The sequence below is a fragment of the Archocentrus centrarchus genome, chromosome 16 (genome assembly GCF_007364275.1).
Source record: "Archocentrus centrarchus isolate MPI-CPG fArcCen1 chromosome 16, fArcCen1, whole genome shotgun sequence".
NCBI lineage: Eukaryota > Metazoa > Chordata > Actinopteri > Cichliformes > Cichlidae > Archocentrus > Archocentrus centrarchus.
The window spans coordinates 24,176,023-24,203,014 of NC_044361.1; the positions used below are offsets into that span (position 1 = coordinate 24,176,023).

Genomic DNA, 26,992 nt, shown 5'->3' on the forward strand with positions numbered 1-26,992 from the left:
ACAAGGTTACTCTAAAGTCAGGACTAAGCACCACACACACACACACACACACACACACTAGGAGTGCTTAATATTATATTATGGTGATGTGTGACTCTGTGCGGGGAACACACTGGCATCTCTAACTGAGATACGGAGTCTCAGAGGTATGCCACATCCTCTCCCCCACCCTGCTCCTCCGCGCGCCCCCCGCCCCCGCCTTTTCTGCGCGTCGCAACGCCGAGCAGCGTTCACCACGGACAGCCAACACCACTCGACCGAGCGCAGAGCTTACCTGACTCCTCCGAGATATTTATATTTTCCCCTCGTCGGGCGAAGGAGTGTGGATCGACATAGCCCTGACGTCACCATGACAGGTAGACAGTAAAGAGAGGTTTGGGTCGTGAGGAGGAGAGGGAGTTAACACTGCGGGCGTGCTTGAGGTGGCCTCTCCATCCCGGTGAACACCTTTTCGGGCTCGTAGCGCGCTCGGACGCACGTTTGATGATGGACGGCTGGCCGCCGCTGCTGCTGTTGGCTCTCCTCGCCATTGCGGGAGGTGAGTAGCCTACCTTGTCCAAACAAAGGCTCCTTCGAAGCTCTTGTGCGTGCATCATCCTTAACCTTATAGGGCCCAAAACACCGTGCGTCTGTGCAGTAAGGGAATCTTTAAAGGTTTCTTCCAAGTAATGAGGGAATGAATGTAAAACAAACGGACTGGTTAGATGCTGAGGAAAGGCAGAGGTGGAAAAAATGACTCTTTCACTGCTGTGTCACCATCTTTCTCGTAACAGCGGCGAGCGCGACGGAATGATGTAGTGGAGAAATATTACCCACTCCATAGAGCACAATGAAAATACACTAGCAAATGTAAAGGCTGACAATACTTGCATTGTAGGCATGTAAGAGACACGATATATTTAAGTTGGGATTCTGTTGGACTTAATATAATGTGTTTAGGGACGCGTATAGCAATAATATTCTGTTATGGAATTACTGCCATTTTAATGTTGTGGTTTTGCGGGAGTTAGTAACATTTGGGTAGTAGATCAAATGAAAATGGTACTATCAAAAGAGTCAAATAAAACTTATACTCTTTAATAAATAAATTAGTTGCATGTAATAACACACACATCAGGCTTTTACCAGCCTCCTAAAATATCTGAGCCATTGTGGCATCAGTTATCATCTTCTTTCTAATTTATTAGGGAGAGAAATAAATGATCTTATCATTCACTCGTGTCTCTCTCTCTGACTCTGTCTGTCTGTCTGTCTCTCTCTCTCTCTCATTAACACTGAGGTCTTGCATTGAGTGGGCAGGTTAATAAGAGGCATGTTGGGCTAAAACAACTTCTACTTCCTGTCAGCAAAGGGCAAATGATGTGTCGTCAGGGTGCACAGGAAAAGCTTTCTCTATTTGCATAACAGCTTAGTTGGATAAACCTATTGTTATGGAGGGCATGCATTGAGTGGTTGTCTTATTTATGGTTCTGGCAGCATATTTAAAGTAAACACTGTAAAGCTGTTAGGTTGTTTGGACATATTTTACCTCTGTAAGTTGGCTTTATGTTGGTATTGCTCCAACACATCACATGAATGGCTGAATTATGGCTGCCTTAAAAATTTTATAACTTCAATTCAATTCAATTCAGTTCATTTCAATTTTATTTATACAGTGCCAAATCACAACATCAGTCTCCTATCTATAGTAGGGGATATAGCAGAGGCCAGCTCAGCACCTCAGAGGAAAATACTGCTTGTGACGGCTTTTGCAGCAGCACACACAGCACACCTCTGTCCACTCGCGCACACGCTTGGCCATCTGCCTTGCACTGACTAACTGTTCATCATCACCAAGGGCGACAACATGCTGCTGCCTCCTCTGTTACAACCCCCACCCCTCAAAAGACAGCTTTACACCCATAGTTCATCACATTGCATCCAGAGGTAATGACGAAGACGGATAGTACAAGATAAAATGCTTCAACCTGCATTAACCTGCCACTTATCACTTCAAGCACAGGTTGCAGACGTCCCCACTGCACAAACAGCAAACATACATCATGTTTGGTTTTGATAAAAAAAAAATAGCAACTATATAATTTAAAGCACCAGTTTGAAATTACATAGAAACACTATTTTTTTTTTTTTAAATGAGCTAATGTTTGATTTTGTAAACACAAATACAAAATCTAACAATTTTTAGAGGCAAAAGTAAATGAACATAAATAAAGTACATCAAAATAATCAAAAATATCAGCTGTACAGGAGTAAAATTCATGTAATTTAACAGGTTCAGAGACATGCAGAGTTTGTTTTCCAGTCCAGAGTAATTAGCTCCAGAAAAAATCTAACAAACTAAATACTAATAAAAGGCTACAAAGAGACCTAATTAATAAAATATCAAATGTCAAAAGGACGTGCTTTTTTTTGTGAAACTGGTGTAAACAACTTGGCCTATATTCAGCTCAAACAGAGATGTTTGCACTAAAAAAGAAAATGCTAACATGAAATATCACTTTAAGGAGCCTCATAAGCTGTGGAGTACTAATGAGTCATCTTCCCTTAAGGGAGAAAATCTGATTAGCATCATCCTCGGAGACTATAAACTCTGTCCACATGCAAGCACACGCAAACACATGTTTGAAGAAATACAAACACTGGGCAGATAGACACACACACCTGGAGCATGAGCTTATAATAACACATTTAAGAAGTTCATATAAGCAAGCAAGCAAAATACATAATTGGTAAATACTTACTTAGAAAATACAACTTAGACTTAGTTTGAGGCTTACATGTCGCCTTATACATTCTTATTTACTCATGTTTGCACTTGATTGTAACATTCATATCACATGAGAGGCTCAGAAGGCAAGAGACATGTTAGAGAATCCATGCATCTCCCTCAATAAAAATAGCCAACATAAAAAAACAAAACAAAAAAACGGTGGTGATCGAATGAGGAGGAGAAAAGTCATAAGTTTACACCTCCAGAGCCACGGCATGATTTCCTTACATAAGCATTCACATACACAGATACACAAACAAAGAGGAGTCTTGTATTCAGTGGTTGTGCAAGGATGCTCAAGGACATTTCACCACCTGTCTAAGAGCCTGCCGTGAGGATTTGGCCAGCTCGTTGTGTGAGGAGGATGTCTCTTGTCATTTCCCCAACAGTCCATGCATAATAAAAAGAATCTGTGGGGCTGAGTTGACCTAATGCAGGGGTTACTGGATATGGAGCAGAGTCTGCGACGCTCTCATCAGCCAAAGATGTAAAGCGTACTTAAAATAGTTTTACTACATTCTCTGAATCATAAAAGATATTTTAACGAGTGCATGCATACACTGCAATTGCTGTCCTCTGCTATATGTGAATGCACATCAGCTAAGCATTTCTGTGGTGGCGCTGCACTCTAGAAAGTTCTGCTCCATCTCTTTAAACTGTCATCACTTTTTTTTTTTTTTGTTGCACTGATTCTCCTCTCTGATCTTTGCAGTATCTCAACCGTCACATGACAGCAGCCCTCCTGTTGTGTCGCACTCTCTCACGCGTTCTCTTTCGGTCTTTATCTTGATTGCTTGTTTTTTTTCCCCACTCCTATCTCTTTGGGAACGACTCCAAATACACAGCAGCAACAGGATCAGATCAGCGGGTAGGGGCAGCATCTGCGATTAGAAATGTACAGCAGATTCACCACACGGGCTTGCACTCGTACGGGAGAGAGTGTGTGTGATTCCATGTGAAAAACTCTGTGCTCTCATGTGTGATTTGTGCAAGATTGTGTGTGTATGCGTGCGTGCAGGTCAGTCTGTTTATGCGAATTAATGTGTAGTGGTAGTAGCAGCAGCAGCAGCGCACAGCAGTGTGGCCCAGGAGATTAAAGGGAAGCAAAGGGAGAGCACAGAGGTTTAATAGAAACTTAAGCAGCAGAGAAGAAGAGGCAGATAAGAGACATTTGGAAAGTTAAGAGCTTTAAATTGAACCTTGTCTAAGAATATATATAAAAAGGTGGACATGCATCAAGGCAGGTTTGTGCATATCTTGCACTGATGCAGCTGTTTGTAGAAATGTATTCATGATAATGCACACCTTGCTTCAATAAAATCGTGAATAAAAGACATCTGAAAATATGGTGCCCTCATAATCTACTATAAAACTACAAAAGATATACCTACCCGCGTGAAACAATGATTTTACAGAGGAAGAGTTTGTAACTTCTGCAAGATATGACATCTTCATTTTTGCAGTAAGTACTCTTCTTGCTATCTGTTCATGGGCACATTTTTGCAGCAGGCTCTGACCTGGTGTAAACACGGCCTCGCGATTTATGAGTATCTAAACGACAGTGCAAATAATAGCTGCGATGAAAGGCATAATACACTTCAAGTGATGTATTTTATTGCAGCCCTTGAAATAGGCACCGCCGTTATAAAGCCATATCCTGTCATCCAGCAGCTGAGCTCCATGCGTTTTAATAAACAAATGAAACCTATTACTGTTTATTTACAGTATGATTTCCGGATAAACTGCAGGCTCTGATGGTGAAGCATTTCAGCCTTCATTATTCTAAACCATTTTAACATGTTCTCCCTAAATTTCCCTTGATGTGACTTCAAAATGAAGTGAAACACTTTCCACAGCAGCAATATATTCTGTTTTGTCCCAGTGCTTCACAGAGGTAATATCACTCATGTACTTATATATTAGAAATATTCAAACATAAGATGCCATTTTAATAGATGCAGCATCTATTAAAATGGCATCTTATATTAGAAATATTCAAACATAAGATGCCATTTTAATAGATGCAGCATCTAGCTAGAATTATTTTATGGCCTTGTACCGATATCTATAAATCTAAATGTAGCCTGTATATATCTATGATACATAAGTTTGTCAACAAATTAATCAGCTGCAATGATCTGTGTATAGTTTTGTTTTAGTATCCATCTGGGCTGCAACTAATTCATTATTTAAAAAAAAAAACATTAAAAAATGGTAAGTGAATAATTTAATTTAGTTCAGATTATAATTTTGGGTTACAGGGATTAGAACAGCAAAATGATGTCTCATTCTGTTCTGTAATCAAGTTCCTGTTTTGTCTGTGATATACATTCTCCACTTTATTAGGCACACCTGTTAAGCTGCTCATTAACACAAATGTTTAATCAGCCAGTCACATGGCAGCAACTCAGTGCATTTAGGCATATAGACATGGTCAAAATGACTTGCTGAAGTTCAAACCTAGCATCAGAATGGGGAAGAAATTTAATTGAAATGATTTTGAACATGATATTACATAAACTGCTGATCTACTGGGATTTTTCCACACAACCATGTCTAGAGTTTACAGAGAGGTGTCTGGAAAAGATAAAATATCCAGTGAGCAGCAGTTCTCTGGGTGAAAATACCTTGTTGATGCCAGAGGTCAGAGGAGAATGGCCAGTTGCTTCGAGCTGATAGCGAGGCAGCAGTAACTCAAGTATCCTCTTGCTACAACCAAGGTATGCTGAAGAGCATCTCTGAATGCACAACACATTGAACCTTGAATCAGATGGGCTACAACAGAAGAAAAACACACCTGGTGCCACTCCTGTCAGTCAAAAACAGAAAACTAAGGCTACAGTTCACTTGGGATCACCAATATTGGACAATAGAAGACTTGAAAATTGTTGTCTGGTCTAATGAATCTCAATTTTTGCTGCAACATTTAGACGATAGAGTCAGAATTTGGCATAAACAACATTAACGCATGATCCCTTCTGCCTTATAGCAACGGTTCAGGCTGCTGGTGGTGTAATCGTGTTGGGGATATTTTCTTGGCACACTTTGGGCCCCATAGTACCAACTGAACATAATTTAAGCCTTCCTGAGTATTTTTGCTGACCATGTCGATCCCTTTGTGACCGCAGCATACCCATCTTCTGATGGCTGCTTCCCTCAGGATAATGCACCATGTCACAAAGCTCAAATTATCTCAAACTGGTTTCTTGAAGATGGCGATGAGTTCACTGCACTCAAATGGCCTCCACAGTCACCAGATCTCAATCCAATAGAGCACCTATGGGATGTGGTGGAACAAGATATTCACATCATGGATGTGCAGTTGACAAATCTGGAGCAACTGTGCGACTGATGCCGTCATGTCAATAGGGACCAAAATCCCAGAGGAAGGTTTCCAGCACCTTGTTCAATCTACAGTATGCCATGATAAAGGGAATAAGGGAGCCCAACCCAGTACTAGCAGGGTGTAACTAATAGTAGCTGTGAGTGAATATCCAGTGTACTCACAATGTGCTTCCTTTATAGTGATGCACTCTTGAACTCCTTAAGAATCCAAACACGGTCCTGGTGAAGCCATGACAGGTTTAGTTAAGGAAAAAAGGAAAGAGCACTTTTGGTTTTCTTTATTGTCTTTATTCATTACTGCATGTTTACAAAATCAGGGATTAATCTTACTAAATAACTCTGATCTTAATATTGGTTTACAATAAATTGTGTTTATGATCTTTGCCCCATCAGTGGATCTATAAAATAAAAGGTAAAAAAAAAGATGATATCTAAAGCTGCAGTCAGAAAATGTTCTGCATTTTTAATTAATAATATATTCTGATGCAATATTAAGTATATCATCTAATCATTTCAGCTCTAATATAATTATATGCTGGAGTAATTTGGCAATGCTTTTAAAATAAAAAATAAAATCTGCCTGTAATAAATTCTGTTGTTATTAAAATAGAACAAACTCAACTGGCTTTACATCTTTGTGTGCAGCATGGAAAGACAATAAAGTGTCTTCCTGCAGTTAGTCCACAGTGGGATGGCTCTGTTTTTGTGCTCTGATATTGCAACTGGATGGAGGATCAATATTAATATCTCAGTTCTATGGCCACTACAGAGCCAATTGGGTGTTGCCAGTACATCAGTGGATCTCTCCATTATTGACTTAAGAATATTTCAGCATAAAAGGTTTCAGCTGCAGCCAAAAAGCCTCTTTAGCCTTCCACAAAAATGAGGGCAGAAAATGACCCCAGTTTCCCTCCAACCTTTTCTCATTTGAGCGAGCTGTATAAATAGAGATCATCACTGTAATAGTCTTAGTGGGATAATTCAATTTAGGTCTTGCCTTGCCTTCATTTTCTCCACATTTGTCTTTCCAGCATGTATTCTAGCCCCTAAGCAGCATTGGAAATTACAAATAGATGCTGTCAAATGTAAAGATTTTATAACCAAGTTGTTGTGGACAATGAAAAAGTCCATCGGCATGCAAAGATCAATGGCTGTTTGAAAGATAAAAGGAGACACATCTCAGACAAAGCTGTAAATCAGACTCAATGTACATGGCTACCATCTTGTCTTTTTCAGTCTTGTGTTGCAGAAGTGTGTGTGTGTGTGTGTGTGTGTGTGTGTGTGTGTGTGTGTGTGTGTGTGTGTGTGTGTGTGTGTGTGTGTGTGTGTGTGAGTGTGTGTGTTTGCATGTGCATCGTGGTGTGTGACTCTCCTTGCTCACAGGTCTAATGGGGAGCCCACCTAAAATATTTATAATGCCACATTAAGTTTGCAGTATTTGCACTGCAAAACAACGATAAAACCGTCTGAACCAACAGCAAAGCTACATCCGCACAGTTCTGTCTTTAGCATGAGTGTTGTATGCAGAGCATTAAGCATAAGTGCTGAAGCTGAGAAGCCGAGTTAACGTGTTTGCACGTTTGAGTGTTTTTTTTTTTTTTTTAGTCGAACTATAAAAAATATTTGTATGTAATCATAGTGTATCTGTATCTGGAAGTCCCAGAGGATCTTAGCTTGGTCATTTTCAACCACCTTTGGGGGGGGATCTCCCATTTTGACCTTGGGACTTTCAGACCACACTCGGCACAGATGTTCCTGTTTACTATGCCAGCCACTTGGTTATCGTGTCTCATGTATGCCCTGCCTGCTAGCATCTCATACCCTGCTGTTATGTGCTGGATCATCTCAGGGGCATCTCTGCACCGCCTGCACCTGGGGTCTTGCCTGGTGTGGTAGACCCCAGCCTCTGTTAATCTCGTGCTTAGAGTTTGTTCCTATGCTGCCAGATGAGGTCTCCAGGGATCGGACTTGTTTGTACAGCACACCCCACAATTGGCTTGAGAGCTGAGAAATTTGGAGGCCAAGTCAACACCTCAAACTTGTTGTGCTTGTTGTGCCCATTATCCTGTTGAAAGCGGCCACAGCCATCAGGAAATACCATTTCCATGAAAGGGTGTACATGGTCTGCAACAGTGCTTAGGTAGGTGGTATGTGTCAAAGTAACACCCACATGGTGGCAAGACCCAGGGATTCCCAGCGGAACATCATCAACCAAATCATCGCACTGCCTCTGCTGGCTTACCTTCTTCTTATAGGTCATCCTGGTGCCCGGTGTCCCCCAGGTAAGGGACACACATGCACCTGGCCATTCATGTGACGCAAAAAAAAAGGTGATTCATCAGACCAGGCCACCTACTTCCATTGCTCCGTGGTCCAGCTCCGATGCTCAAGTGCCCATTGTTGGTGCTTTCGGGAGGTGACAGGGTCAGGATGGGCACCCTGGCTGGTCTGCGGCTATAGGGCCCCAAACTGCAATGCACTCGGTATTGCTACGTCTATCCCTACAGCCTTCTTCCTCTCATTGTCCACCACTACTGTGTCTTGTTGGTTAGCCATCACCAGTTTGTCCGTCTGGATCTGGAGGTCCCACAGGATCTTAGCTTGGTCATTTTCAACCACCTTTGGGGGCATATATCCCATTTTGACCTTGGGACTTCCTTACTTGGAACAGTTACTGTATAGTATGCCAGACACTTGGTTATGGTGTTCCATGTATGCCCTGCCTGCTAGCATCTTGCACCCTGCTGTTATGTGCTGAATTGTCTCAGGGGCATCTCTGCCTGCACCTGGGGTCTTGCCTGGTGTGGTAGATCCCAGCCTCTATCAATCTTGTGCTCAGAGCTTGTTCCTGTTCTGCCATGATCTTGTCCAGCCATTGGTCATATTTTTTGATATCAGGCACTTCTTCTGCTGTGATACATGCTGTGCAGGGGCCTGTCCTTCCATGATGATTCCTCTTCTTGCTCGTCTTCTTTCTTGGGTTTCTTGCTGCCTGAGGTATTATATATACATACATCTCGAATGTCATTCCTGGAATCTGCTGGTGCCACTCTCCCAGTTTGGGAGTCACCTCCCCGAGTTGTCCGATTACCACAGAGATATATCCTGTTTCCCTTCCTTAAGAATTCTTGACACCTACCCTTCCACTGAGACCCTTTCTGCTCAGGTTTTTTTTTTTATTTCTTACGGGCATGACTTTCAGATACTGTTCATCTGCTGTACTTTTTCTTTTGTTCTCCACTTGTCCAGTTTCCTCAAAATGTTTAAGGACACACTGCACACAATGCTGAGATAAGTAAGTAATATAAGTAGCATTTTATGCCTGTCAAACTCTGTTTCATAGATTCAACTATAAAAGAAATGGGACCAAATGAAGTGCCTAAAGATACAATTTAAAATTGGTTCTTTGCCAAGTTATCTGTTATGTGCAGCTACAACAATAATTCATCCCTTGAATTAAGTGCTTTTTTTGTGCTTGAATGATTCATAGTTAGTGTTAAGTGGCTTAACAAATAAAATAAAATCCTCTGAAAATGGTCAGGTACAGGGACTGGACTGAAAATAAGGGAAAAAGCAGTCAGTGTCCAAAGAAAATCTCTGAAAGACCTTCAGAAAGTCCACTTTAAACAATTCCAAGGAAGTCTGGCTCCTTGGAAGCAAAATATAAAGAATTGAGGGGTGGCTCAAGACCTTTGCACAGTACTCTACATTTAAGTGCAAAGATGTTTTAAGATGTTTAATATTAAGTAAGGCTAATTAAATTTTATCTATTTAGTCACACAGTGCTTTTGAAGTAAAAAATAAATAAATTGTATTTTGACTTGTAAACTGTCTCCTAGTCAGTGGGAGCTGAAATCTATCATTTACAAATATGTTTAATAATTTACAAATATAAGCATGGCTGACTGAACTGTGTGTTTTTTCTTCTTCTCTGCTTCATCATTGTTTAAGTGAACCGTCTTGGCTTCCTGTCTCATCCGACAATGTTATTGCCTTGTGCTTCCGGGAATAATATACATTACTCATATGGTTCAGACACAGACAGCAAGGCTTATTTCCCTGATGAATGTGTCCATAAAAAAAGACACCCATGGACACATAGAAAAAAAAAAAGCCTGCACTTGTGCACATTAAACAGAGTACGACACTCATACTGACAGGACTTGTATTGATGATGCAGGATTAGCGAGGGAAAGGGCAATAAATGTACACTGGCTGTCAGCGACAGGGAGATGGAGATAACACAAAGGGGAGAGGGAGGGAGAAGAAAATATGGGCTGACTGGGATGATGAAAAGACAGTGAAAGTGTAAAGGAAAATGTGATGACAGGGAAAGAGCAGAAGACTAAAAAATAGGGGATGGGAAGCAAGGGATTGCGTGTAGAGTTCACAGGGTATGAATAGAGTTCTCATTGATCCAGAGACAGAGGCTATCATTCCTGTTCAGTGAACACAGCAGCGCTACAGGGCAAAGAGGGAGGACAGGGTAGCGGTGAAGAGCATGGGATAGATAGAGGGGGAGGACAGAGTGTCACAGAGGAGCTCAGAAGCATTCAGAAGAAGTTTGGTACACCTTTTTTCCATTTCTATATTTTAATTTACTTTTGTAGCCCACCCATTTCATTGCAAGCATTGTTTTATTGAAGCAATAATCTGAAACACTAACAGAAGCATAGCTGGAACCAGAGCCCTGCATGCTGTTTAATAAAGGACGTCTAGGTTCATTTTCTGTACATGCATTTATAAGTTACTCAACTTACTATTTCAGCTATACTGACTGAACTCAAGCAACTGTTAATTTAAATTTGTGCTATTTTTGTGCATATAATTTGTGACAGATGTTTAGGATGAATATTTTGAAGATGTTTGTATTCCTTGTTTTTCGTATTCTTTTTACTGTCACTGTGTTCATTCTCTTATATGTAGACATTTTATTTGCATTTTTAAAAAAACTTTTTATAGTCTGTTCTGTGTATAGGGATCTTAAAAAGTCTTTATCTCAATGGAACATTCCTTACATTTTAAATATAAAAAGTAATAATTTTACCTACATCATCTTTCACGTTTCTTTTCCTTCAACATTAGCAGCCTTTAAGAGAGGGTATGACAACACTGGTACCAATTTAACAGTTAGCAGCCTGTGTTTATCTTCAGGGGTAAAGGGTGAGGGTGAAAAGACGCGGCACAGGAATGAGCAGACGCCAGAGACACAGGGAGTGAAAAGCAGGAGGGAGTGAGGAAGGAAGGAAGCAGGAGGTGCAGAACAGTTGTTTTTCTCAGTGCATCACTCTCTCAGTACAGAAAAAAAAAAAAAAAACCTCCCCTCCTGCGTGTGGTGTTGTGACAGTGCTGCCTAAATTCAACCACTCACACAGATAAGACTACAGTCTGCTACAGATGGAGGGATGGGAGCAGGGGAAGACAGGGGAAGGGATGTGAGAGACTGAGTGAAAATAACCCAGAGCTACAAAAGAGTGGCAGTTGGGGAGAAGTGCAACAGGGCAGAGGAGAATACATAGAGACAGAGCAGAGGGACGAAGAGTGCGATAGAGACAGAAAAGATAGCGATAGAGACATCCAGACTGGTTGACTCATTCTCATGATGTCAGATCTTGTAAGATGTATGCATTGAGCTGTGCTGACATCCTCCAGCCGGCGGTGATGAGTAATGTTGTAGTTCAGGCCGTGCAGCTCTCAACAAGAGCACCTACAGCAAACAACGGCACCACTGATTTCAAGCTCCACTATATTTGTATCATGAATGCAATTTGATAAAAACACCCTTTAAATAAAGCAAATAAAGCCAGGAGAGACACAGATGCCTGCAACTCGTGTCTCCTGATAGAGCCGCATGATGATGATGATAATGTGCTCTCATTACAGGCAGCCTGGGGGCAGACACAGAGGAGCGGTTGGTGGAGCATCTCCTAAACCCAGCGCACTATAACAAACTGATCCGTCCTGCAACTAACGGCTCGGAGCTGGTTACTGTGCAGCTGATGGTGTCTTTGGCCCAACTCATTAGTGTTGTGAGTATGGACATGGCTGGGGCTGAATCTGTGCGCGTGATTTAATGTGGTATTCTGGTTTGGTGATGCATTTAATTCAGACTTCTGCTGTTCCTGCTGGAAACTTAAATGCTGGAATCTTGATTTAAAACTCAAATTAAACTTTTTTTTTTTCTTAATCATAGACAAACCAGCAGCAGTGAGCAGTATTTCAATATTGAAGTGAGCTGCTGGGTGATTTTTAAGTTTAGCACATTACTTACTTGTGCTTGTTAGTTTCCACCACTACAAGCAAGCTCCAGACAAACGGTAACATTGCTTTTGTCTTGGGGCTGAAATGCTCCGCTGAGGTTTATTTGTTGATCTTTGTTTATGTTTAACGGCTGCACCGCTGATTTTACACATAAAGATGATTTATCGTGGTGAGTGCTACCCGGCACATATAAAAACAGTTATGCAATTCCTTCTGTCGCGCAGGAGGAGCTCTCTAAAGAGAAATTAATCTTGAAGACATCGTAAGGGTTGTCTTTGGCTTCAGCTTTAAAAACAACATTTCCTTTTTCCTGTGTTGTTACAAAACTAGGACATGGAGTTCGAAGGTTGTTTTTTGAAGCTTGACCCTGCTTAAACATACTACAAATCAGGATATCTCATCCTCATTGAGTCTTTTTCATGCTGTTTTTTTTATATAAATATATATATAATATTATATAAATCTGTCACTCACAAAGAAGAGCTGTGACTAAATAATTGAATGTAATAAAACTACAGCTTTTAACAGGATTTTCTTTTCATTGCAGCATGAACGAGAGCAGGTGATGACCACCAATGTCTGGCTAACACAGGTGAGACTTCCTACTCTCCTACTCTCATTTAATCGTTGCGTACCAAATATTATGCTACACAGAAAAAGAGAAGGCAGAAAGATTAGTAAAATATAGAACAAACAATGAGTAAATATTTATTTTTAGGTGTTTTTTTTCCTCTCTCTTAGATTTCACAGTGTCACAGCTAGGTCAGTGGATGTGAATCACAAACCGTGAGGGACTTGGATGGTAGTCATATATGTGACTTAGATAAACACGCACACTGAATAATCCTCTTTCTAAAATATACTACTGCACATGCTGAATTACACTGGATAATCAAATTCCTAAAGTGCTATCACACCAATTGTGCACGATTCACAAGTTACTGGAGTGGAAATAGGCATCTTTCTTTTCCAAATGTTTTCACTGGTTCTAGATGGCTGAGTAAAAGCCCGCTTCCAATCATGTGGAGCTGCAGCTCTGACAAGAGCTGACAGGACTGGCGAAGAGAGACATTAAAGAATGCTCACCCTCAAAAACTCAAAATCCAACAAGAAAAATATGAGACAGGACTTTACAAAGAGTGAGAAGTGCACTTTTTTTTAACACCCAAAGCACAAAAAAAACATTGCTGAGGCTAAGTTCCTGTTTCTGTGTTAATGCTGGATTTTTCATGATGTTCTATAAATTCATACATGGCCTTTTATATGCTTACAGCAGAGGTATATAGATATTCAGGATAAGTACTTCTACAAGGACAAAAATAATGCATCCAACAGTATGCACATATTGTCCACATATTCTTGCATTGTAAGGCAGGTATTCAAACAAATAACAACCCTCCTGCACAACTAAAAACAGCAGAGATGCTGTGTAAATAAATGATTAAAATATTAGAATCCAATGATTTAAACTCTGCATTTTACTGAAAACTATACAAAGAAAAATGATATCTTGGCCCAGCTTTGTAACTGTGGGCTGATAATCAGCAGGACTGCACTTTTCGTCTGTAGCTCTAGAGACGTACATCCATGATTTCTCAAAAGAAGTTTAAATTATTTTTTTTTAGATCACAGGATAGTTTTCCACTGACTTAGTCCATCTTAAATGAGCTTATGCCCAGAGAAACCAGCTTTGTTCCTGGATCTTATTTAAATATGTATTTTTCTCTGCAGTGGAGTCAGTGCAGTGAATATTACATATTAATATTACATATTAATTACATATTAATATTGTTTTTTTGGCCTTGACCCCTGAGTATAGAGATTTCCTTCAGATTCTTTGACTCTTTCAATGATATTATGTACTGTAGACAATGAATTCCGCAAATTCTTTGCAATTTTGCACAAAAGGTTTTTATATTGTTAAACTATTTGGCCACAGTCTTAGTAGGAGTGGTGAACCCCTCCCCATCTTCACTTCAGAAAGACTCAGCCTCTCTAGGGTGATCATTAATTCTCAATCATTTTTACTGAGCTTTTGCTAATGAACCTAATTAGTTGTGAGATGTTACACAACTTTTCCAGTTTTTCAAATATCTTATTGGCAGTTTCAAAATAAGATTTAAAAACATTTCAGTTTTAAGGTTTGTGCTATTTTTAATTAAATAGGGAGTTGAAATGTTTCACAAGTCATTGCATTCTATAGATAATACAGTGTGGCCATCACTAATGGTGTATATATTTGGAACAAGAGTTCCAGGTTCTAATCAGGCTACAACCCAATGCTACCCAAGCCTGCCTCAGACACAAATAACTAAACCACCCCTTAGGTATAACTGAAAGACACAACCAAGTGACCGAGATAGTGTGCCCCAAGTCCTCCAGTCCTCAAGTGGGAGCCACCAGGGCTATAAGTTCCAGACAAACATGCAGGTGCTGGCCAACCAACCAGACACAGTGGTTGACAAGAAGCAGAAGACTAGTTGTGATAGCTGTGGTGAACCCAGCAGACAGCAACATCAGAAAGCAGCATGATAAAATAGAGAAGAACCAGGGACTGAAGGAACAACTGGAACAGATGTGGAAGGTAAAGTCCAAAGTGGTCCCAGTGGTAATAGCATTAGGAGTATTAGAGAGTATTAGGAGCCGTAATCCCCAAACTGGAAGAGTGGTTCTGTCCAGAAGAGTGCAGTCCTAGGAACAGCTAAGATAGTACGCAGAACCCTCAAAGTCCCGGTCCTCTGGTAGAGGATCCAACCTTGAGGAATACACACATGCCACCCCCCCAGAGGGGTGAGAGGGATTTTTTTTTTTTACATTTTTCATATAAAGCAGTTCTCTGTCTTGCACATGCACATACACATACACACACACACATACACGGGCCAGATTAGGATTTATGACATATACTGAAGCATAGAATCACCATCAGTGCTCTGTGGTTTCCTTTCCATCAAAAAGCAGGAGAGCCAAGGACAGCTGTCCTGAGCCAAGACAAACTGTAATAACTATAATGCATCACAGTTACAGCAGACAGTCTAGCATAACTTTACAGCTCCAACCGGGTTATAACACAGACAGAGCTGCTGTAACAGGTCACTGAGGATTCAGTGACAGTGCCAATGACTGATCCACAACATGGAAAGTAAGATACACAAAGTTGCACAGAGGACTCAGGTGTATGCTGATGCATTCACATGCACCCACACATGCATACCTGGGAACAGCTGCACCATAAATGCCATTATAATCATGCTGAGTGGTTTGTGGCTGGGTGTGTTTTAAAGGCCATTCCGGGTCAGGACAGACATGAGTGTTACCTCAGGCTGATGTGCATTCCGATGCGTCATATTGACCACTGACTGACTGACAAAAAGACAAACAGACACATCTTCTGCTGCTTCTCTCAAGATGTCATCTTCCTGCTGTGTGATTGGCAGATGAGTGACTAAGTATTGTGTTTTTATTGGCCTTCAGGAGTGGCAGGACTATCGTCTGACTTGGGTCCCTGAGGAGTTTGATGGAATGTTGAAGGTCAGGCTGCCCTCCAAACACATCTGGCTGCCTGACGTGGTGCTTTACAACAAGTGAGTCACTCTCTCACCCTCCTGTCCTCACTTCAAAAAGCTTCCAAAAAATACAAACAGAAGATGCTTACCCTGAATGATGCACCCTGAAACTACATACAGTTCTTATATCAAACTGTCACTGCTTTAAAGAAACCACCCTGGTGAAAACACCAAGGCGATCCACAACATGAAGAATGTGACAATGTTTGTCATTTACACAAAGTTGCTAAGAGTACAAAATGACATTTGCTGATGCATTCACCACGGTACGTTGTTCTAAATAATAATCAACTGAGTTGCAAATTTAAAAGTGTAATACATTCAGGTCCGCCACACATGACTGCACTGTTATCTATCATTTTACATTCCTACACTATTACGCACCATATAAAGTTTTCATCATCTGCACTGCATACATCAGGTAGATACAAACGGCAGATATATGGTGAGTCGGTGTGTACAGTTATTCCACAAAAATGCAAACTCCTGTCTCCTTCTGTCTTTTCCGATTGTTAAATATGTGAAGTTTATGTGAGGTGCTTGCTGAGAGGCTAGATAATTACCATTACCTCTCTTTTAATTTAGAACCTCTATCTGGGACCTGTGCAGTGACTTTAAATGACTTCTACACCGTCATATAAATATGCAGCCATCACTTTTAATTCTGCTATTGAGAGCAGATTACCTTATGAAAAGTCTTCAGGGTATGCACGGTTGGCTTAACCTATTATGCAGCTCCAGGGCAAGAATTTTCTGCTGGGATCTTATTGACCTTCAGCCTTATTCCTGTCCCCACCATCTGTGCATAGTTCACGTCCGATCAACCATACAGTATTCCTGTGCTGACATCCTGCATAATAAATTTTTGCGTGTCATTTAGTTTGCTGTAATTTGACTAAATACAAATTTATTTAGGCCTCGAGGCCATTTTACAAGTTGGCAAGCTGAGCGGTAGAAATTACTCATGTGCAAATAAGTGTACTATCACATACATAGTACATAAATGATGACATTCCAAATAAGCTTCGCTGTAATGTGAAGCTTATTTGGAATATGCTTAACGTTTAACCTTCAGCAGCATGTTTTGTTAATTAGAATTCGCCTGCATGTCTGAGAGAGACTGGGATGTTGCGGACCACTTGTCTTAATGTAATGGAAACTGAGTATCAGCCTACGGTATGTAAATCAGCTCATCAGAGTACAGTGATCTGTCTGGCCGTCTCCTCTTTCCCTGCTTCAGGCTTTACTTTACTAAAGATTATAAGATCCCTGACCCACCTAACCCTGGAAAAGCGATCCACTTAATCCCGTGTACCCTAGGTTGGGGTGTTATCCTTCATGTCTCCAATGAGTCACTGTCAGTCATTAAAAGTGGAGGATTAAGTCAGCTTATGTCACTAATTTTGAAGGCTCTGTTTTATTTTATTATTCAATTTGGAGAAAAGATGAAGCGTGTCATAGTGCACTGAAATGGTGGATCGATTGTGTTTCCTCTTTTTGTATGTTAAAAAATAATCTCATGGCATCTATTTTTCTGCCATTATCTTGAGATAACATGAAATTCACACAGCTTACTGTTGTTAGCTTACTTCTGACCAGTGTGTAACTGGAGCTGCTGAATCTAACCCAGTCTGACTTGAGAGCTACCTTCTGTCTGGACTTCACATTCATTTGATTCCTTATCCTTGTTCTGTGTGATGATATAAGCAGGTGTGTGTGGCCCTGCTGTCGTAGGTTGTGGGTGCGACCATTTGAGTCACACCCGCAACCTCGTGATTGTGTGTGGGTAGGGGTCCTTGAGCCCTAATGATCCTGCTGCATTTTGCATAATGAGATAAAGTACTACCACATTAACCTATTCAAGAGGCTCAGAAGAAACATGGGCTCTCATTATGCTTTTTTATTATTTAAATCATTACATCAGCATCTGGATTTATGTCTGACTCCTGTTCTTGTGTTTGTCCTCTCTGACTTTGTCTCTTAGTGCTGATGGGGTGTACGAAGTGTCGTTCTACTCTAATGCAGTGGTGTCTTACGATGGCAGTATCTTCTGGTTGCCTCCAGCAATCTATAAATCAGCCTGTAAGATTGAGGTCAAGCACTTCCCCTTTGACCAGCAGAACTGCACACTGCGCTTCCGCTCCTGGACCTATGACCGCACTGAAATTGATCTGGTGCTTCGCGCTGATGTAGCCAGTATGGATGACTTCACGCCCAGTGGAGAGTGGGACATCATCGCCCTGCCAGGCAGACGAAATGAAAACCCAGCTGACCCTACCTATGTGGACATCACATATGACTTTATCATTCGCAGGAAGCCTCTTTTTTATACTATCAACCTCATCATCCCATGTGTGCTCATCACCTCGCTGGCAATCCTCGTTTTCTACCTGCCCTCTGACTGTGGTGAGAAGATGACACTTTGCATCTCAGTGCTGCTGGCTCTCACTGTGTTCCTGCTGCTAATCTCCAAGATCGTCCCACCTACTTCACTGGATGTTCCTCTGGTGGGGAAGTACCTGATGTTCACCATGGTTCTGGTCACTTTCTCTATCGTCACCAGTGTATGCGTCCTCAATGTGCACCACCGTTCTCCCACCACACACACCATGCCCCCATGGGTTAAACTGGTGTTCCTCAACAAGCTCCCCGCTCTGCTCTTCATGCGCCAGCCGAGAAACAGCTGCGAGCGCCAGCGGCTACGTCAAAGGAGGAGGGCGCAGGAGCAGAGTGAGGGAAGGCGCAGTGGGGAGGCAGGAGCCTTGATGGTGGGGCTCGGGTTGGGAAATGCTGGTGGGAATGGAGGGGGGACCTCCACAGCAGTATTTGGCAAGGAGGACAGTGACCCTTGTACGTGTTATGTGAACCGTGCGTCTGTTAAACAGTTTGGAGGGGATCTGGGAGGAGCAGGAGGGGGATCCATGGATGGTCTAAACAGGGTCAGAGAGGGCCGAGAGGGGGGCTCTGGAAACCTTCCAAGAGGGAAGCAAGCAGCTGCAGGTCCTGCTTTGACTCAGGCCCTGCTAGCTCAAGCCTGTCCGGGCTTTGAGGAAGCTGTCGAAGGAGTACGTTTCATCGCTAATCACATGAAGAGTGAGGATGACGATCAGAGTGTGAGTATTATTTGCTGCTCCATATTAGAGCCTGAGGCTGATAGTGTTACATTAAATTTGCTCATATTTTACAGTTGATTTATAAACTTTATTATCATAGTAATTGCAAAAATAGCACTTCTAAAATGTAAAACTTCTTGAAGCTTTAAGTAAATTTTTCTTTTAAAGCTGCTCAAAACACGTTTTTACATTGACAAGAGATTAAATGAATTAGGTTCACATTTACTAACTGCCTGCAGCAGTTCAAAACCCTCTTTTGGCATTAAAAATCTTCTGCTTTCAGCTGAAAGTTGTAGACAGTAGTTTTTGTGAAGGTCTTATTGTGGTCTGAGAGTGCAAAATTTGGGGACAAGATTATTTAAATTAGATTATTAATTGCCCCATAGGTGTGAATGTGAGTGTGAATGGTAGTCCGTCTCTCTGTGTTAGCCCTGCAACAGACTGGTGACCTGTCCAGGGTGTACCCTGCCTCTCGCCCCATGGCAGCTGGGATAGGCTCCAGCCCCCCTGTAACCCTGAAAAGGATAAGCAGAAGAAAATGGATGGATGGATGGATTATTTTAATTAATCATACAAACATTTACTAAGGTTTACAGCAGGCAATTTAACACTGATGCACATGATATTTGAAATGCCAGGACGAGATGTTGTCAGGAAAAGTGTGTGAGCAGTGTAGTGATTGCTCAAGGCTGTGAGCATGGTGCCAAAGCTTTGGCCCCTTTAGTTCATCACTGAGTGTCCCCCCAAATGCTTAGACCTGAGCCATACATATTTCTGGTCCTCAGTATTTCAGTATTTCTGTTTCTATATAACAAAGCTGCACTTAAAATGGATCATCATAGTTACCCAATGCAAAATGCATAAAGGCCATGGATGTAATACAGGAAGTAAACATTTTAGTTTGAGCTGCGGTTTGCAGTGTTTCAGGGAGACTGGTCCACAATGAAAACTGCAGAGAGCACAAAAGCATCTCAACACACAAAGTTGTGCAACATCACAAATTACGTTTATTTATTTATTTTAACTTCTTTCTAGTATCAGATATATTACAGGATAAATAGAAATGTCTGTCCAAATATATCTATTCAAAGGATTCAGATTTTACACATATTATTGTAATATCTGAATCTTCCAATACATGGTTCAGGATTTTGAAAAAATGATTTGTTGCCCACTAGTGTTGTCATGGTACTAGAATTTAATACCGATACATATAAAAATACTTGATACCACAGAAAATAAAATTATGGCATTTTTTTTTTCAAAAAGATTGGAAAGAATACAAATAATAATGTTAATGACAACATTGTTTTCAAGTTGTTGGAGGTAGTGTTGTGCTTCTGGTGACGTGGTACCATATTTTCATTGCTGATCAAATAATACAACATCATTGAAATATAATATAATACAAATATCATAGAGCTGTTAAGGTTGGCTGCCACTGTTTCTGTCTAGTTGCTGGTTGACTTGTCTCAGTGTCAATCTCTGACTTTAAGAAACACATAGACATAAATAATTGTGTTATCCTGTTAAATGATCATTCTCTGTTAACTGTGCAGACAGGCAGCACTGATAACATTTGCTGCCTTGCTCCCACATTAACATTGTCATTTTATAACTTTATTAGCCATAGCTCTACCTTAATAACTTAACAGATGGCTAATGTGGCTATCAGATATTTGCTAAAAGTTAAACGGCTAACATTAATGTGAGCACCGGCCAGTTTAACATTTATAATAACTTGTTGTTCAAACGGGGGCTTTACTGACCTCTTGATATTTCTTCTGTTGCGAACATCAAATTTAGCTGCTAGTGAGGGAAGGGGCTGTGTGCCTGCCTTCTGCAGGGTGTTATGTGAAGTTGTGTATCATCTGGAGGAGGCAAAGATGGCTGCTAGTATTAATACTGTTGCAAATGAGTATCTAATTCGATAGTCATTTTTAGTATCTAAGACTCATTTTTTTTAACAAACCTATTGCCCACAGCTGGCGGTGAGTCAGAGTTCTTCCTTTGACTTTATTAAATACTTGCAGCCTAACATGGCACATAGAAAAAAAAAGAGTGATCTGTGCATTTAAACACATGGCACAGTAACAATAACTTAACATGTGGACTAGTCAGGACAGTATGTAATGTGCGGTCTTCTATTCCACATCTGACAGTTCAGCTGTGACGCACAGATTTCAGGCTTGTACACAGAACCTGTTTGCAATAAAGCAGCTCTTCTCTGGATAAATCCTGCAGTCAGTCTGAGCCTTTGCTTATACCGTGCTATGTCTGTAGATTATTCACTCCCCAATAATTTCTACTCTTTTTGAGCTGTTAATTTGCACTTCTCTCTGTAGATTCTGTTGGGCAATATTCGATTCAGTTCAGTTTTTTTATATAGCACCAAATCATAACAATAGTCACCTAAACATGCTTTTTATTGTAAGGTAAAGACCCTACAATAATAGACAGAAAATCCTAAAAAGCATGTGGCAGCAGTGAGAAGGAAAAACTCCCTTTTAACAGGAAGAAACCTGTGGCAGAACCCAGGTCAGGGAGGGGGAGCCATCTGCTGCGACCAGTTGGGGGTGAGGCAGAAGGGAAAAAAGACACACCGTAGAAGAGAGCCAGAGTTTAATAACAACTTAATGATTAAATGCAGAGTGGTGTATAAACACAAAGTGAAAAGAGGTGAGTGAAGGAGAAACACTCATTGCATCATGGGAATCCCTCAGCCTAGGCCTACTGCAGCGTAACAAGGGGAGGGTTCAGGGTCACCTGATCTAGTCCTAACTGTAAGCTTAATCAAAAAGAAAAGTTTTTTAAGCCTAATCTTAAAAGTAAAAAAAGAGCGTCTGTCTCCTGAATCCAATCTGGGACCTGGTTCCAAAGAAGAGGGGCCTGAAAGATAAAGGCTCTACTTCCCATTCTACTTCTACTTGCTCTGAGAACCACGTAAGCCTGCAGTCTGAGAATGAAGTGCTCTATTGGGGTAACATGGTACAATGAGGTCTTTAAGATAAGATGGGGCCTGATTATCCAAGACCTTGTATGTGAGAAGAAGGATTTTAAATTAAATACTGGATTTAACAGGGAGCCAATGAAGAGGAGCTAATATGGGAGAAATATGCTCTCTCTTTCTAGTCTCTGTCAGTACTCTCGCTGCAGCAGTTTGGATCAACTGAAGTCTTTTCAGGGAGTTTTTAGAAGCCTGATAATAATGAATTATAATAGTCCAGCCTAGAAGTAATAAATGCATGAACTATTTTTTTAAAATCACTCTGAGACAGGATGTTTCTAATTTTAGAAATATTGCACAAATGCAAGAAAACAGTCCTACTTTTTTTTTTATATGCACATTAAACGACGTATCCTCGGTCAAAAATGACACCAAGATTCCTCACAGTGTTACTGGAGGCCAAAGTAATACCATCCAGAGCATCTGGTTAGACACCATGTTTCTAAGATTTATAGGGCTGAGTACAATAACCTCAGTTTTATCTGAGTTTAGAAGCAGGAAATTAGAGGTCATCCAGGACCTCTAATTTCCTGCTCTTAAGGACCTCTTTATGTTTTTAAGACATTCCTGTAGTGTATCTAATTGGTGTGTATCATCTGGCTTCTTGGATAGATAAAGCTGGGTATCATCTGAATAGCAAAGAACATGTATGCATCATTAGAAGATGATACTGCCTAAGGGAAACATTTATAATGTAAATAGAATTGATCCCAGCATAGAACTCTGTGGAATGCCATAATTAACCTTAGTGTCTTAAGAAGACTCAGAGGTCTGTCTTTGCTCATAAAATTCAAAAGTTATTTTTAGATAAGTGAGTCCGGATCACGTGCAAGCCTTTCCACTCACATCTGTGCCAATTTTTGTGATTAGTAAATCTGGCCTTTGACCTCTGCTCTTCCCCACTGAGATTTTTAGCTCCTTTGCTTTAAAAGGTTGAGATAGAAGTTAGGCTGCAAGAAAACTGCCATGGACTACCAAACAAGAACCAAATGATAGTAAGCCATTAATTGGTGAACACAGTAGAGCCTTATAAAAAAAGGTGTTTTCTTCAGATAGTGGTGGTGGTGGTGATGATCAAAACCAGAAGAGCAAAATTTTCTAGGCAGAAATTCTATTGGAGCCATACTCTCTTATTGGGCTTTCAAGGCAGAAACTATTACTTCCCTTGGGGTCAAAGAAAAACAAATTAGTTAGGTGGTTATTCTGGTGGGGTGGGACTTGGATCACTGAGTATTTGCTCATCTACGCATGACTGCCATGTGGAAATAAACCTTGCAGACTCTAATTGTATTATTACAATTATCTAATTGTAACTGTAAAAATTTTAAATAGCTGCTTAAGTTATTCTTTTTTTTTAATGTGATGACGCTCATAAAAATTACAGTTTAAATGAGTGGTTGCATTGTTAAAATGCGTTTATACAACAACCACCAAGTAATGGTTCAACAAAAAAGCCCTGCTAAAAAATAAAACAAAAAGTAGTTAAAGGATTTAACTCCAATTTTATGAGCATATCCGTAGCTTCGCTGTGTGAGGTGGCCAGACTGTATTTCTTGGTGTTTGTAGCCAGCCCTGGCCACCCCTTAGTATCACCCCTGTCTCCAAGGGGAGATAAACACAGCTCCAAATTAATGGTATTATTCTGCTTGTCTACGTTATTTGTTGAGCAGCAGCTTTTAATTTAGTCATCTGGCCTATAAAATTGTAAAACTAATGCTACAGTTTACACCTCTGCCACCATGCATGCTAATATAGTCTGGGATAGTGTGTGATGAGCACTTATAATATCAGCTGATAATAAAAACCTGCATATATATTACTCAGATTCAACTCTGTATTAACATAAAGAAATTATCCTGTCTATGTGCAAGTGAAATCCTGCCATAAATAATCTTCTTTTATGCGAATATGTTACCAGCCATAAAAAGTATCCAGAGCAGCACAGATCAGTGCCATATCATGTTATAGTGATGACTGAGCTGTGTGACTGTGGTGTTTAGTTCTGCCATTTAAAACATTGGGGTTAGTACAAAAGGCCAGAAGCAAAGGAGACAGATCTGGTGATGCAGTCATAACCCTCTGAATATTCGACGCAGACATGTAATTATAGCTGCAGTTGCAGCAGCGGCAGCATGACGTGTGCATAGAGAAGGAGTACAACTGGTAAAGAGCTGGAACAGAAGAAGCGAGTCAGCGGAGTGAGGGTGTTATTTTTTAATTCTTGTCCTGCCAGCATCTTAGGAGACCATGTGTCTGACATGGGAGTTAATAAACTGCAGTAATTCTGTCCATCATTAATATAGTTACCGTCCCATTGCCTTTAAAATCCTCCCATTCCCAGTTCGGTGCATAGCTCATCATTCATTTCCCTCTCTCCTTATCATCGCAGGGGTCACAGTGTCAGCACGCCCTCTGTTTCTCTCTGTCCTCCATTTCTCTCTAGTCTCTTACATCCTTCTCCTCCTCCTTGACTTGTGTCAGACCTCATCAGAGCTGTGTAGCAGAATGAGTCTCTATTCACATTAACACTTCACCTCCATTAACGTTGTGTCTCGTTGAAGGCAGACGGATAGATAGGATGATAATGAGCATGACTGGGCTTGAGAGTGGAATTTTGCTCACCTTAATCTTTCTCTCACCCACAGGTGAGCGAGGACTGGAAGTATGTTGCCATGGTGATCGACCGCCTCTTCCTGTGGATCTTTGTGTTTGTATGCGTGTTCGGCACAATGGGCATGTTCCTGCAGCCGCTCTTCCAGAACTACACAGCCAAGACCATCAACATGCCAGGCTGACCGTTTTTCCCAGCCACAAACACGCTGACAGACAGCTCCCTGACCAATCAGCACAGCAGGACATGGGCTGGAGGTGGGGGTGGGGAGGGTCTGGGTTTTAATTTGTCTATGGAACAGGAACCAGAACTGCAACTAAACAATCACATCCATTACCTTTATAGTAACAATTTTTTGCAACAAACAACTGTTTTTCTGGTATGAAGATACAGGAAAACACCATCTTACTTTTACCTGCAGTTTTTTTTTTTTTTTTTTGTCCAGATGTTTAATGGTCTGACCTCCTCTTTCTGGTGGAAAGGTCCCTCCTTGCTCTCCTCTTCAGCCAGCAAGGGAGTGAGGATGCTCTGAGTTACTCCTTGTTGTACCTTACGCCAGCCAATTAACATTTTCTGCATTACACTGACTGCTTAAGTGACACATGACATACCTGCCTTCAGCTACGACAGACATTATTTATTCACAGTCTGGTCTGATGTTAGTATCAGAGAAGGAAGGGAAGTTCATATCAAGGTTCTTATACTTTTATTTATTTATTTTTTTCAAAAATCCACTATGTCAGTGAACTGATTCAGTATATTTTATCATAGCATAGCTGCTTACCACAGTATAGCATTGAGTATATATTATTAAGATTTCTCTATGTGTTAGATCATGCAAGGGTATGATGCTAATAGAGAGAGACTATGGTGTGTCGTATGATTGTATAGCTATAACCAGAATGTGATATAAACTGTACTACACAGCCTGTGATGCGCACACTAACACGATATGTGTAAAAGCAACAGATTGTGAAGGAAAAATATATAGAAGATAGTTATACTTAAGAAAGATCCAGGTTGCATTATTACATAAAAGTCAAAAGGATAAAGTAATAGATTATGCATGGACAGTTTTCTGCTCAGAGTGTTGTGCGCAGTAAGTGGAGAACAGCCGCAGCCTGCTGTGCCAGAGTGCACAGCTGCACTGAGATGAGTCTAGCTCCTGAGAAATGGAGGAAGCTGAGCCAAAATTGTGGATAGGACCTCCTATATGATGGACAGTGGAACATTGTGGATTGATGGGAGGTTTGTCATGGATATTAAGTCATATCACAAATGTTTATTTTCTGTCAGCTGATCAGAGCAGGACAACGCTTCATTCGCTCATCATTTTCTGCTCTCCTCTCCCGCATATATATTTTGTATTCTGTTCATGTATGTACTGTTCAGAACACATGTACACATGTATGTGTGTATGCCTGCCCCATACTCCAGTGCATTACCACATCTGTGAGATGCAGTGTTCAGAGGAGCATAACGTATAATGTATGTCCCTCCCACCCTTTCAAATAATCTCTGCCATCCTCTCTCCAGCCCTGCTCCATTTATCAGGTCTTCCATGGATACTCATTTCTGACATTTAGTCCAATTTGAATAATAATTATCTTCCAGTCATTAATGCCGTATTCTTTCTCGTGGCAGATTTGCCTTGTTTCCACAATCTTCACAGAACCCCTGACGACAAAGAAGATGCAAAAGCCCTTTTCAGGCACACATACAGGGCGTGGGGGGTTGAATTAAATTTTTTGTAAACAAGAGCAAAATGCCAACAGGAGCAACAATGAAGCAGTCATGGCAAGGCAATAACTTGTGCAAAATCACAAACAGAAAGGATGAATACAGAGGAGGAAAAAAAAGCAGGATAGGCAGAGACAAAAGACTCTTGTTGTTAATGGAAAGGAACGATGAAACCATTGAAAAAAGGCCATCTCTCTGGTCGCTGTCATTTGCTCCAAGTTTCCTGGCTTTATGCATGTCATGTGACCAAATCTGCAGCTCAGCTCAGTTTTGGACTGGAAGATGTCTCTTGCTGTGTCTCCGGTGGATGGGATTACCCAAGAGGTTCCTGGGCAGATCCCAAGCAAGTGTGAAAAGCTTATCAGAGACCTGTGAAAACTGTAGGCTGCATGTCTCCACACGGAGAAAGTGCTGCTGTCCACTCTCTTCTCTCTCTTTTTGACCTTTCCACTCTCCTTCCTTTCCTCTCACTTCCTCTCTCATTATGCTCTCCCATCTTTCACCTTCCCCTTCCTGACTCTAAAATCTGCTCCTGTGCACACCTTAACCAGTCCAATAAAGGTTGTAGGTTCAGATTAA

The 26,992-nt window shown here is 41.0% G+C and overlaps 1 protein-coding gene across 1 annotated transcript; it reads left to right on the forward strand.

The window, feature by feature from the left end:
* Nucleotides 1-223: 223 nt before the first annotated feature.
* On the forward strand, nucleotides 224-26,957 carry chrnb2 (cholinergic receptor, nicotinic, beta 2). The gene is made up of 6 exons (XM_030749099.1): nucleotides 224-538; nucleotides 11,999-12,144; nucleotides 12,924-12,968; nucleotides 15,851-15,960; nucleotides 17,927-19,055; nucleotides 24,708-26,957. The coding sequence occupies exons 1-6, from the start codon at nucleotides 484-486 to the stop codon at nucleotides 24,855-24,857; spliced, it is 1,635 nt and encodes a 544-aa protein (XP_030604959.1). The 5' UTR covers nucleotides 224-483; the 3' UTR covers nucleotides 24,858-26,957.
* The last annotated feature ends 35 nt before the right edge of the window (nucleotides 26,958-26,992 follow it).

Excerpts from the sequence above, each read along its gene's own strand:
- chrnb2 (XM_030749099.1), top strand. The coding sequence starts at position 484 with ATGATGGACGGCTGGCCGCCGCTGCTGCTGTTGGCTCTCCTCGCCATT. Across the intron at positions 12,969-15,850 it reads CCAATGTCTGGCTAACACAG|GAGTGGCAGGACTATCGTCT; the intron begins GTGAGACTTCCT and ends ATTGGCCTTCAG. Across the intron at positions 15,961-17,926 it reads GACGTGGTGCTTTACAACAA|TGCTGATGGGGTGTACGAAG; the intron begins GTGAGTCACTCT and ends TTTGTCTCTTAG.